The sequence below is a fragment of the Bubalus bubalis genome, chromosome 5 (genome assembly GCF_019923935.1).
Source record: "Bubalus bubalis isolate 160015118507 breed Murrah chromosome 5, NDDB_SH_1, whole genome shotgun sequence".
Classification (NCBI taxonomy): domain Eukaryota; kingdom Metazoa; phylum Chordata; class Mammalia; order Artiodactyla; family Bovidae; genus Bubalus; species Bubalus bubalis.
This window is the reverse complement of record NC_059161.1, coordinates 86,703,259-86,717,935: the sequence shown is the minus strand read 5'-3', so window position 1 is coordinate 86,717,935 and position 14,677 is coordinate 86,703,259. Positions and strand designations below refer to the sequence as shown.

General features: G+C 37.7%; 1 protein-coding gene across 5 annotated transcripts in view; it reads right to left on the bottom strand.

Moving 5' to 3' along the window:
* NOX4 (NADPH oxidase 4) overlaps nt 1-14,677 on the bottom strand; it is a 185,948-nt gene that overhangs the window by 106,364 nt on the left and 64,907 nt on the right. For all 5 annotated transcript variants that reach the window (XM_044943413.1, XM_044943414.1, XM_006075176.4 and 2 more), the window contains one exon: nt 1,598-1,814. In XM_044943413.1, the coding sequence (XP_044799348.1) occupies nt 1,598-1,814 (217 nt within the window). The remainder of the gene's footprint in view (nt 1-1,597; nt 1,815-14,677) is intronic.

The window sequence follows — 14,677 nt, the reverse complement described above, 5'->3', positions numbered from 1 at the left end:
GTTCACAATTTACTTTTACATAATATGAACAGAAGATACTATTTAGAATTTGGAAACCATGACAATTTTGCTGGAGGCATAACCCTGATCCCAGGATAACTGCATAGCCTGTGCGGTCAACCTTTCTCCTACAGCTACAGACTTTATCTCCCTCAAAACTTGGAGGCCCCCAACCCAAATGTATTTTCATGGTCACCTTTTAAAACCTAATCTATAGAGTTATTCCAGAAGGTCCTTCTTCCTTCCATGCAGATCATGCCTGCTTCCTCACATTTATTGGGTTGGTCAAAAAGTTTATTCAGATTTTTGCATTCCCATCTTATAGAAAAACCCAAATGAACTTTTTGGCCAACCCAACAGTTAGGAACTGTGTGCAGAGTAAGCATCACAGGACAAGCTCTGCAACTTTGGGACAATCGCTTAGCCTTTGCACATCACGCAAGTAAAATGGAACTCACAATACCTGCCTTCCCTAACAGAAAGCATTGTGTGAAGCCAGAAAAGCTCTGAAGATTGTAAAGCTTAAAAGAAATTTAGAGGATTGTTATTAATAAGAAAACAAGACTAACACACTCATTCCAAAGGCATCTACAAATCACTATCTTTTGACTCCCCTTTCTTCTTAAAACAGACATTCAATTTCACTCTTTCCCGACTTGCATTTGGTACAGACACAGAATACAGGGTGTAATATCCACGTGGGCAGCTCCCACGGCTACAGGGGAAGATTATGACTCTTACCAAACTACTAGTTGGCTATTTGGGGAAGAAGTTTCCTAAGAGCAAGATAATTTGGTTTTGTATTCTTCTTCTCCTACATGTTAGTTTATAGAGGTTGGTCAGAGTATATTTACATATTTAAGCCACCATTTCATCAGAAAATTAAGGCTGACAATAATTGCTTCAAAGAGTTATTGTGAATATTAAAAAAGTACATATAATGTATTTTAGCACAGCCCAAGCAGATAATATCAAGCATTCAATAAACTGATTTTACAACTCAGTATTTATAATATTATACATAATATTGTACCATAATAATATTATACCATAATTTCCTCATCAGAAAATTAAGGATGATGGTAATTGCTTCAAAGAGTTATTGTGAATATTAAAAAAGCATGCAATATATTTTAGCACAGCCCCTAGCAGATACTAAGCATTCAATAAATTTATTTTACAGCTTAGTGTTTATAATATTATACATAATATTACACTATACTGTAATAATTATTAGTAATACTAGTTTTTTCACTATTATTTTTCTTATCCAACCTACTTTTCTCAGTGCATAAGGAATGTATCTTTGCCTCCTTTCTTATGGCAAGCACCAGTGCCACAATTTGCAAAGATCATATGATGAGTTAAACAGGAATCTTCTATATTCTGTAATATCACAGGTCTATCTTATTGAACGGTAGGCTGGCTATTATGTAATAACATGTACTAATTTGCTACTGAAACAGCCTGAAACATTCTCTTCTGCAGGAATAATTGCTTTATTACCTTCAAAAACATGTTTAAATGCAATGTTGATTAATTTTTTATGGGAACATGGACTTTGCAGAGATTAGTAAAGACACAGGACTAATCTGACCTGCGGAAAATTAGCTTGGAACCTGGGCTCCTCCATACAAATCTTCACAAATGTGTTCTGAGTAAGTTCATCAGGCTTTGAAAATCCTCCAGGAAAAGATTCATGAAAATGTTCTGAGAGATGCTCTGGTAAATGAGTATTCTGGTAGTGGGTTCCATTAAGATTAATGCAGCCAGGAGGGTGGGTATCTAAATTAGTTTGATACTTCAGCAGCCCTCTAAAATTCATAAAAAAATAAAAACAAAGAGATAAAAAGGAAATTGAAATCAGAGGCACAGTATAATAAAATAACCTTTTTTTCTTGTTGACTTTCACATACTGTTTTTCAAGAAGTGCTTCTCATATATCTTATATAACAGTAATTGAGAAATCTTAAAAATCTTAACAAATTCATTACTATGGAACTAAATTAAAAAATTTGGCCCTCCCCCAAAATATGCCATAAATCCATGGTACGGAAGAGGCATGCCATCTTTCCAAATATTCTTGAATTTGACAGTTTTTATTTCAAGTCTATTAAGCATTTATACAATCATATAGAAGTTTTCACTTCAATAAACACTATAATATAAGTACTTTCACTATAATTTCAAACACAAATGGAAAAGTAGAAGGTTCATATTTGATTTGGCTAAGACGAGACAAAACAAGCCTTGCTGATTCACAGAGAAATGTTAAACAAACACGATAACAGAAACTGGAAATGTGCATCTCCTATGGTCTGAAAAAAATTCATACACTCCATAAGACCCTAAACCTGTTTACTTTTCAATTTCTCCATAAACAAGAACCACAGTAAAGGCTCACAATAATGAATCAGGAAAGAAAACCTAAAACCCTAAAATCCCATTCTGATTATTTCATATTTTGTGAGATTTAAGATAAGTCTTCAACTTTCTCTGTTCTGTATTTTTTATCAAAAGGAGTTAAGTAAGATCTACTTCATAGGGATAGTGCATCAAATCATAGATTTATATGAGTTTTTTTTCTTTTGCGAAAGTAAATCTTGAAGAAAAAACTAAGACTTTGAAAAGCATTGAAATGTTTATTTTAATTTTGAAAATATTAAAATTTTAGTTTCCAAAATTCTTTTTCTTGGTTGGCTATGAGTGTTTTAAAATTGCCCTTCATGCTAACCCTAACCCTAAGCCTTCATGTTTTAAATTACCCAAATAATTTTAGTATATTTAAAAAGTACGTCTTTAAGTTTACCACAGCTACAATAATTATGTAAATGATTTTCACAAAGATAATATTTTAAAACAACAAAGACTATAACAAGAATAATGGTATGAAATAGATCTAACATATGAAAGTTAGGAAAGCAATGACTAAGTCTTTGGTGGAATGTACCATCTACTCAACTTGGTCATTCTCTCATTTTCTCCTGATGCTTATGCTCAATTCCCTTTCACTCTTCATTTTACTTTCTTCCCATAACTAATCATCAGAGAATACACAGTACATGTAATGAGCTTCTAAGTAGTGAATTACATTACATAATATCCAGGGTAGGCCACGCACACATTTTTTTGAAGTAATGTAAATATGGTCTAAGTATGGAAGAAATTAGGAGAAGGCAATGGCACCCCACTCCAGTACTCTTGCCTGGAAAATCCCAAGGGCAGAGGAGCCTGGTAGGCTCTAGTCCATGGGGTTGCTAGGAGTTGGGCACGACTGAGCGACTTCACTTTCACTTTTCACTTTCATGCATTGGAGAAGGAAATGGCAACCCACTCCAGTGTTCTTGCCTGGAGAATCCCAGGGACGGGGGAGCCTGGTGGGCTGCCGTCTGTGGGGTCGCACAGAGTCGGACACGACTGAAGCAACTTAGCAGCAGCAGCATGGAAGAAATGCACAGATATTGTACAAGTATGAGAGAAGTACGTAATTCTTTATAAAATTCTAGTCACATAATACAATTGCTGTGCCATTCTACTTAGAAAATCTGATAATTTGGTACAGCTTTGATTACAAGTAATGAGTTACCCAAACTTACTGCTCCTATTGACTACCCTGAGGGTAGTGGCTGACAGATAGACAGGCCAAAAATCTGGAGCAGTTTTTCTATTGGCCATAAATTGAACAAACTGGCATAATGCAACTGGCATGATCCTACATGGTGCTACCAAGTTCAAGAAATACTCAAACCTGGCTCCTAACCCTTCAGAAGCTTAAGATCCAGTTTAGAAGGTATCTTTAGAGAAGCTAAACATAACTCAGACCACAGATGATGATTTGAGTGGAGTGATTTAATGACAACTTAGTAATGTATAGTAAGTATGAGGTCCAGTCCAAAATAATTAATATTCATTTCATATTATCCTTACAACAACTACTGTAAATAGGAATAACTATTTATCAATTAAGAAACTATTTTAACAGATTAAGTAATATCACAGCAAGTAAGTTGGCAGAGCTAAGATTTGAACCCAGGTTTGACTCAAATTCTATGGCTCTTCACCTCTTACTATACAGCATGCTAACTCACTGGATCACTAGATCCTCAAAACTTTCATTCGAAAAAGATAAAGGACGGACAGATCAATATTTACTAAGAAAGTATGTCAGAAAATTTGTAAACATCTATTTCCTACTTGAGTTTCTCTGGTGGCTTAGTGGCAAAGAACCCGCCTGCCAATGCAGGAGACACGGGTCAGATCTCTGGGATGGGAGGATCCCTTGAAGGCAATGGAAATTCACTGCAGTATTCTTGCTTGGAGAATCCTATGAACAGAGGAGCCTGGTGGGCTAAATAAAGTTCACAGGGTCGCAAAAGAGTCAGACACAACTTAGTGACTAAATAACTAACCTAACTAAATAACTAAACAACAATAACAACGAATTTCCCACTTAAACTTCAAAATGACATACAAGGTGTTTTTATTCCCATTTTACAGATGAGAAACCCATATTGTGCAGGTCAGAGATTCAGTCAGTAGTAGTCAAAGCATGGGGCTTCCCTGGTGGCTCAGATGGTAAAGAATCTGCCTGCAATGCAAGAGACCTGGGTTCAGTTCCTGGGTTGGGAGAATCCCTTGGAGAAAGGAACGGCATGGTATTCAGAAACTTGATCTCCCTCATTCCAAAAACCTATGTCACACAAAGAAAATAAGTAGGTTAAAGAAGGAGACATCAAAGAAAGGGGTTCAATATGAACAAAAGCCTGGAAATTAGGTCCGATAGAGTGTCGTGTGTCTGTGTGTGTGTGTGTAAGAGACAGAGAGAAAGTGAGAGAGAAAGAGAGAGAGAAGGAGCTGCTGAACATCAGGCAAAGGAATGTAATTTATTCCTTCTCCTAAGTCATAACAGCATTCAGGTTGGACATTACCCCATGTACAAATGGTCCTTATTAGGATAAATGTTGTTGCCATGCAGTACAAATCTTCAGTTCAGTTCAGTTCAGTCGCTCAGTTGTGTCCGACTCTTTGCTACCCCATGAACCACACAGCACGCCAGGCCTCCCTGTCCATCACCAACTCCTGGAGTCCACCCAAACCCATGTCCATCGAGTCGGTGATGCCATCCAACCATCTCATCTTCTGTCTTCCCTTTCTCCTCCTGCCCTCAATCTTTCCCAGCATCACAAATCTTCAGACCAGTCCAATCAAATAAACAATGTTGTTCCTGGTACATAAAGTAGCACAAAATTTTCTAAAATCCCTTTTAATTTGGAGAGCTTTATGTTATTTTAAGCTGTTCTCAAGTTTAATGGCATAGGTTACCTATGTCTATGCCCATTAAAGTGGTATTTTCTTTGTCTCAGAATATAATTATTGTCATTGAAGGAACACATACTAAAGAAAAAAGATCTACAGACAGACAATGATAAACAAACAAAAATTACCATTCATCAGAAAAAAAATCAAGCACAGAATCTTGGGGTTTTTGTATAAACTGTGTGTATTAGTCACTCAGAGGTGTCTGACTCTTTGCAACCCCATGGACTATAGCCCACCAGGCTCCTCTGTCCATGGAATTCTCCAGGCAAGAATACTGGAGTGGGTACCCATTCCCTTTTCCAGGGGATCTTCCTGATCCAGGGATTGAACCTGGGTCTCCTGCATTGCAGGCAGATTCTTTACCATCTGAGCTACCAAGGAAGCCCTTTGTATAAATTAGGTGGTAAACATACTGAGGAGTTCAAAAGGTAGGACAGTGGCAGGTTTTGAACTTAGTATCAAAAGGAGAGGTAGTACATGCCAGACAGGTGCTTGCTGCTTTAATCTATTTCCACAAACTTCATAATACATGTGTGTGGTATACAGATTAGTGGCCTCGAAGGAAATTCAAAAAAGATGGGATAGAGGTATACATATAGCTAACTCACTTTGCTGTACAGCAGAAACTAACATAACATTGTAAAGTAACTATATTCCAATAAAAATTAGAATAAAAAAAGATCAGTCTCCTCATCTTAGAATGAGTGAAAACATTCAGAGCCGTTAGGTAATCTGCCCAAGACCATACTGTCAGTCAGTGGTCAAGTCAGACAAAGGCCATGCTCTTCCTGTGTACCAGGCTTGCTCTCCCTGCAGAATTTCCATTCTGCTTATGAACAATACTCTGAAATCAAAGGCCTAAGTATGCAAAGAATACAATTTTATGGCTCTACATGACTCTATATATTTAAAAAAAGGAAGTAGTATATTTCTAGCTAGCCAATAATTTTATGTTATTTTTAAAGTTCAATGAAATGCAATAAACTTACCTTTTCATTGTATTAGTGAAAAACAGGAGTGTTCATTTCTTTGGTACTAGTGCAGAACTACGGGATAGTGCAGATAGCTAAGGGAGTTGGTGATGGACAGGGACGCCTGGCGTGCTGCAGTCCATGGGGTCACAGAGAGTTGGACACAACTGAGCAACTGAACTGAACTGAAGCGCAGAAATTCTTAGAACATGCAATCTTAAATAAAACATCTCTTTAAAAATATATTTCAAGCCCCTAAAATACTTTCACTCTGAAGAATTTTGAATTTTGTTGTTGTTCAGTCGCCAAATTGTGTCCCACTCTCTACAACCCCATGACTGCAGCACACCAGGCTTCCCTGTCCTTCATCTCCTGCAGTTTGCTCAAATTCACGTCCAGTGAGTCAGAGATACCATCAAACTATTTCATCCTTTGTTGACCCCTTCTCCTCCTGCCCTCAATCTTTCCCAGCATCAAGGTCATTTCCAGAAAGTCAGCTCTTCATATCAGGTGAATATTGAATAGTAATGCACATTAAATATTTATAGACATGGGATTGATAGATAAAATCAAATATCATCTTTTAATCTAATTACTTCAGTGTGACAACATTTGTTAAAACTGAGTTCCATATGTGGTCTCGATGATTTATTTGAGTCCCCAGTACCTATACGTATTTCAGCAGACCTAATATACCTGCCTTTCTTTAGAGTTTAATGCAATAACAAAGCTCATTTGAAGTAATGCTTTAAAAAATGCACAGCTCTCCTCTGTACCTGCCAAATAATCCTGATCTTCCTCATTGCCCTACCTCCCCACTGAGATATACCTATTTCACACTGATTATTATTTAAGTTTTGGGACTGATTAATTTAAATGATATAGCCTCTGCCTTCAAGAAGCTTACAGTTTGGTGCACTGCCATCCAAAAGAACTTTATGTGATGGTGGAAATGATCTAAATCAGTGTTGTCCAGCCATGGGCTAACTTGTAGCTGTTGAAATGTGGTAGTACAGGCAAAAATTGAATTTATCATATTATTTCACTTTAATTAATCTAAACCGAATAGCCATTCCACAAATTTAATGGGTATAATTAGATATGAAAGCAAGAACAGCAACAAAAACCCAAAATCAGTAATGCTATATAGATGTGTAATGACCTCTAAAGAATATACAGAGATTATGAACTCTGATTATGACATTCTGGAAAGGGCTTCGTGGGATAAGCAACTGAAGGAAATGGAGATCCCAATGTAACCGGATAGGGAAATGGAATTCCAATATGAGAGATTACAATGAACAAAATACACTGTTTAGTCCCAAACTAGTAGAAGGGCTAATATCTTGTGCATTATATATTCCCCTTATAACCGTACTCACTGCCAAATCTCTTCAACTCTCCAGCAAGTTTCTTTCATGTTTTAAGTCTTCAATGTATTTCTAGCAAATTAATTTTTCAAAGCAAATAATAACTACATAATTTTTTAAATATGGCAAGTGCATCTCAAAGTTAAAAGGAACACTCTTATATTGTTGTATCTCTTAAAATTAAATGAAAAATCATTTGAAAATGAAAAAGGAAAGAAAAAAGATGTAAGTCAATTGGAAGCAGAAAGTCTTGCCAAGTTAAGACAGTGTGCAGTAGGGGATGGAGGTACACAGACTATGGGAATAAAAATGCTTATTACTAATTTTTTTTTTAGTATTATGTTCCAAAAGAGAGATTTTTAAGTATCTGTGGGAATGTCTAGTGTTCTTCAATCATGAGAAATCAAGGATTTTATGGTGTATCAAAATATGTGGTTGTGGACACAATTGTTTTTGCACTCATAAGGATTTCAAGATGCACTTTCAACACTCAACAGTGTTTCCACAAAACAGGTTTCCTTCTATTTTTCCATTTTGCCTCAAGAAATACTTCAGTTATACTACTAACTTTTTAATGCCTGGTTGTGACAAAGTCATTGAAAGTAATATAGTACACAGAATAAATCCTTACCAGATTAAAACACAGAACTCACAAGAACATTTTCTAGTAAAAGTTAAATACTACGAAACACCATTTCTGCCAAAAGGAGTGTCACAAAATCATCTCTACTTTAATTGCAAGTTACAAATTTCTAACAAAGGCAGTGTAGCTTATGAGACCTTTATGTTTTTAATGATTTTAATCCTTTTTTAAAGTAGAGGAAAAAGTCCCACAAGGAATGTATTTTTTACCTAGTATTCTATAACACACAAAATGCTCCTTTTCTTTATAGAAAACAATATAATACCTAATTACTGGCCGTTCTTTTCACTTTGCTTCAAGTACAAAAAAACAAAAAGCTTAAGAAAATAACAAATACACCCAAATTCAATATTTCAAAACCCACTGGAATTCACCGGATTCTGTGGAATCTACTAGAATGTACACTACTTAAGATCAAAGATTTGTCTTGTGTTTAAAACAGGGCCTGTAATTCATAATGTGTTAATAAATATTCATTGAATGGATTAATAAATTCTAGAAGTATATAAACAATTTTTGCTCTGTCTGTTGAAACATTTGATTAAGGAGGCATCTGGTTTTAACAGAGACGTTAGTTTGAACTCGTTCTGACTTCAATAAAGATGTCTAGACTTTGACAAATGGCATTTAGTAAAATAAACATGTGTGTACATTCACCTTTGCAGGGGCAGCACTAAATTAGTCTACAACTAAGAGTATCCCTCTTCACCCTTGACTACTGTGAAGTCCAACCTGAGATCTCAGTCCTGCCCTGAACTGAGTCCATCCTAACCTAAGTCATCAAGAAAGTCAAGCCTATCTCAGTATCCTCTAAAGGTAGAGTGCTTTTCTAAGCTAAGGACCCAGTACATCTCAGGGAAACTGTAAATGTCTGGATATTCACCCAACCAAAGCTTCTACTCTCAGCCTCACTTTGTCTGGTCTAGCCAGCTTCTTGCTAGAAACCTGCCTTTGCATTCTTTCCTGGGCTCCTGCTTTGGATGCCTGAATGTATTTGTATCCTTCAGCTTGACTGGAGCAATAAAATGGATGTATGACCTGTGTGGTCTCAAGGGCTCCTACTCTGAGAGCGGCTGCTGTTGCTTGGTAAGTCGCTTCAGTCGTGTTGGACTCTGTGCGACCCCATAGATGGCAGCCCACCAGGTTCCCCCATCCCTGGGATTCTCCAGGCAATAACACTGGAATGGGTTGCCATTTCCTTCTGCAATGCATGAAAGTGAAATGTGAAAGTGAAGTCGCTCAGTCATGTCCGACTCTTAGGGACCCCATAGACTGCAGCCTACCAGGCTCCTCTGTCCATGGGATTTTCTAGGCAAGAGTACTGGAGTGGGGTGCCATCGCCTTCTCCAACTCTTAGAGACACATTGTAATTGATTAAGTGCTCTGTCGCCATCATCTTCAAATGCTTAGCAATTTATTATCAAGGGGCCCTGCATTTTCATTTTGTAGTAAGCCCTGGAATTAGGTATCCTGCCACAGACTCTGTGTGGCTGGCAAAACAAAGCCTTGGAATCTAAGGACCTAGGACCGAGATTCAGACCTTCCTTAAGTGTGCAAGTAAAATAGGTCATTCTAATAAGCTTCCTCAGCTGAAAGAGAGATAGTACCTGTTATCCTCTACTTAACAGGTTTATAAAGGAAAGGACTTTGATCTCTTGGGAAGGAAAAAATATGTTAGCATCTAATATTTGTTAATATTTCCTCTGCTTTCAGGCTTTACTAAAATGGCAGCATGGGATAAAAGGATTATTCCCACATTTCAGAAAAACACTGATGTACTGGAAACATTTCTTATAATAAATTAAGCCCTTGTTCCTTCTCCTTCCTCCCCAACCTTCTTACCCTGTACCTCCAGCCAGAACCATTTGTTATTATAAATAAGGCCCCAGGAAAAAAACCTAGGTTAAAATTACATGAGAAAGTATTCAGTCTGAAGTTCACGATTTCTATCCTCAAAATGGGGAGAAAGTAAACTCACAGTTTAGAAGATTAAAAATTCATTAATAAGTATAGCTTGTAGTATAAATTGAGCTTCCCTGGTGGCCCAGTGGTAAAGAATCCACCTGCCAGTGTTGGAGATGTGGGTTTAACCCCTCGGTCAGGAAAATCCCCCGGGGAAGGGCATGGCAACCCACTCCAGTACTCTTGTCTGGAGAATCCCATGGACAGAGGAGCCTGGCAGGATACAGTTCAGGGGTCGCAAAGAGTCAGACACAACTGAGCGTGCCACACACACACACACACAGTAAAAATCAATTTATGTACATGAAAATGTCTTGTATATATTACTTACATATATCTGTTTATGTGGCATCCTTATGACAGAAAATACCCCATAATCTCAATCCCCACACCTACCTGGCTTTCAGGATAAAATATCAACAAATGTAAATAAATCATAAGACTGTAGTTAGGAATTATTACATAAAAAATCATTTTTACCTAAGAATGAAAATAAATCCTATGAATAGGAAATTAGAAATGAGAAAAATACACACATATCTAAAGGTCAGAGTTGTATAGAACATTAAATTTATTAACATATGGAAAACATAAAAATATTATGGAAGGGGACTTTGGATGTATATAACAAAGACTTACTTTCTCAGGAATTTTACTCACACTATATATTTAAGTGAAAAATTAAAAACCAAAAAGTGAAGGAAGACAAAGAGATGAAAAATTTTCTCCCATGATCCAAAGAATTTTTAGCCACAGAGGCACACAAAAATCTCCAATAAAAATATGCCAGTCTACAATACAACCAAAATAGTCAAGACTTCAAAGTTAATTCCTCTGGCACATGAATTGATATTCTAGTTGCCATAATAACTTATTATCTAAACAACACTAAATGTAAGTGACAGGTCCAGAATGGCAAGCCAAGTGACATTTAAACAAATACACAGATTATTCTTATTGTTGTCTGCAATACTTTGAAGAAACTTGTAAGGGCCTAGAAGTACAACACATTTCTAGATAAAGGCAAATTAACACAATTCCATGTAATCCGGCAAATACTGAGCGAATGAGGACTTGTGAAAGGAGTTTCACAGATAAAGATCAGTAAGAAATAGTCCTATCCTAACCAACAAGGACCTACTGTATAGCACATGGAACTCTGCTCAGTGCTATGTGGCAGCCTGGATGGAAGAGGTGTTTGGAGGAGAATGGATACATGTATATGTACGGCTGAGTCTCTTTGCTGTGCCCCTGAAACTACCACAACATTGTGAATCGGCTACACCGCCACACAAAACAGAAAGCTTTTTAAAAAGGAAATAATCCTATTTTCAAAAACACTGCAATTCATCTAGGATATATCTCCCTGCTGTATTTTCTTTTCTCTTTCGTATTCTAACTCACAGATGCATAATGGAGGTAGGCTGCAGAGAACACTGGGATTTTCTACTGTTCAACTACGACTTCAGCTATCACCTTTCTCCCTTTTACCTAAGGTTTTATATGCGTGCGTCTGCGTGTGCTCAGTTATGTCTGGCTCTTTGTGACCCTACGGACTGTAGTCCGCCAGGCTCCTCTGTCCATGGGATTTCCCAGGCAGGAATGCTGTAGCGGGTTGCCATTTCCTACTCCAAAGGACCTTCCCAATCCAGGGATGGAACCGGTGTCTCTTGTATCTCCCACACTGGCAGTGGGAGATATTCTTTAGCACTAGCGCCACCTGGAAGCCCATTATTATTCTCCTGTTGTTGCTGTTTTTCAATCGCTAAGTTGTGTCCAACTCTGCAACCCAGTGGACAGCAGCACACCAGGCTCCTCTGTCCTCTATCTCCCAGAGTTTGCTCAAATTCATGTCTGTTGAGTAGGTGATGCTGTAGTGCTGCTGCTGCTGCTAAGTCACTTCAGTCGTGTCCGACTCTGTGCGACCCCATAGACGGCAGCCCACCAGGCTCCCCCGTCCCTGGGATTCTCTAGGCAAGAACACTGGAGTGGGTTGCCGTTTCCTTCTCCAATACTTTTGGCTTAACCTACAGCTTCCAGGCCTTCCTTTCACGTGGCTTTGCCAAATTTCCATCTGACATTCTAAGAAGGGAAGGTGCCTCTCCCCAGGAAGAAAATCCCACAAGCCTCTCCTCCTTCCACACCAGAGTGGGTAAAAGGAGACCTCAGTACAAGTGCTTCTAAATGAGAAGATTCTTGGGAACCAGCAACTTCTAACATTTCATTATGTTTCATAAATAGCTTCAACAGTATATTCTTAATTTCCTTCTCCTGAGGGCATAGTAGAAGAAAGATAAACCAACACAATAAGCCTCATCTCATAAGTGTTTGTCTGCTCCAGGTTAACTTCTTGACTTTTAATTCTTACGAAGCTGACAATGCCTCTGGTTCACTGTACTTGTTGACAAAGGCCGCTCACTGTGTTCCTTGGGCTTAAAGAATAAATGTTTTTAGAAACACACTCATAGAAAGCCATTCCTTTTCAAGTTTCTGAAAAAATGATTTAAGCAGAATATAAATCATGCTCTACAATGAACTCATGCCAGTAAGTAGTCCCAAATGGCAGAAAGCTCTGTTTAAAAGAATAATTCAGGTATCATTTATGTATAATAATAAAATATGGTCTGAAAAGTCCAGCTAGCTCAGTTATTAATATTTACTATTATTTGGCTCTCACTGTCATCCACACATCTGAGGAGGACCTTCCCCCTTTCTTTTCCAGAATTCTCACAATATATTTCGCCTCTTATGTAAATAAAAAGTAAAATACAATTACCACCCACACAACACTTCCTAGAGCTAAAGCCAGTGGGAGTGCTGTCTTAAAATTGAGAGGCTAAGGTGCCAAATCTCATTTACAATGCGTTCCCTCCGTGTGCCTTTCAAAGGAGTCGGTGAGGCTCTGGGCTGAGACTCTGTGACATTCATAATTGCTTTTCCCTTCAATATCCCTTTTATCAGTAAGTGAGAATGGCAGTATAGCTCTCCTCTTGATGAGTTTTTCAAATGAAAATGAAGAAAGAAACGTCCAGTTACATTTATGTCTGGAAAGAGGAAACATTTTTGGCTTTTCAATATTTTTTCTAAATGTCTTCTGAATTGAAATATCTTTAAATACAGTGTAAAAATAACAATCTCCTATAAAAGTGTATTAAAAATGAGGAAAAAAATTCCTTAGGAGAAGGTTTGTCTTAAAGTCCTCAAATAAACCTTTATCATTAAAATCTATTGCCCTTTTGAGGTCTAACAACATTATAAAGATTGTTGCCCTTTCAAGGAATATTCTCTGATCTGCTAAGCAATTTTCATTACACGTTTACCAGATTACTTTGCTAATAGGAAAATCTGGGCTCTTGAAAAAAAAAAATGTGTTTATTAAAAAAAAATTATTGCTCAACCAAATAAATGTGGAGTTTCTTCCTTACACAGTTATTTATATTAGTGCAAGTATAATTGTTTTCCTGCTAACATTTATTCAGTATATCTATATTCTACCTACATTGCTGCACTCACTTATTTAAACCCATGAGACAACTCTATCATATGGATATTCCATTATTAAACCCATGTAATGGATAAACAAGAAAGGACAAATTATCTGGCAAGGTCCTACAGCTGGTAAGTGATGTAAGCTCTTAATTGCCATGCCACACTGATCTCCTAGGGAAAAAATAATGTATTTTAAAAATCCATTTAATCACTGAAAAATAATTTGAGTTTGCTGCTGCTGCTGCTGCTAAGTCGCTTCAGTCGTGTCCGACTCTGTGCGACCCCATAGACGGCAGCCCACCAGGCTCCCCCGTCCCTGGGATTCTCCAGGCAAGAACACTGGAGTGGGTTGCCATTTCCTTCTCCAATAATTGAGTTTAGTGTATATGATATATTCTTTTTTGGGGTGCCAGGCGATAGAAATGCTTATAAATACTAATGGAAAAAAAATCTAATACATAGGCAAAAAGAATAAAAACTAGGTTAAGCTAAAGGCATGCATAATCAAGTTAACTGGGCTTCCCTCGTAGCTCAGTTGGTAAAGAATCTGCCTGCAGTGCAGAAGACCCAGGTTCGATCCCTGGGTCAGGACGATCCCCTGGAGAAGGAAATAGCTACCCACTCCAGTATTCTTGCCTGGAGAATTCCACATACAGAGGAGCCTGGCAGATTACAGTTCATGGGGTCAAAGGAGTCAGACACGACTGAGCGACTAAGACACAGCAAACAATCAAGGTAATTGGATCCTAAATAATACTGCGTGTAATATTTTGAGCAAAGCTAAGACTTCCACTTAGCCAATATAGATTGCATACCCCAGGAGCACCACATTTAATTTCAATTTCCAGTTTTAAATGGGATACAGGGAAGCCATGCCAATAGCCAGCTTGATTTAGTAGTTAAGAATGTGGGCTCTGGAATCT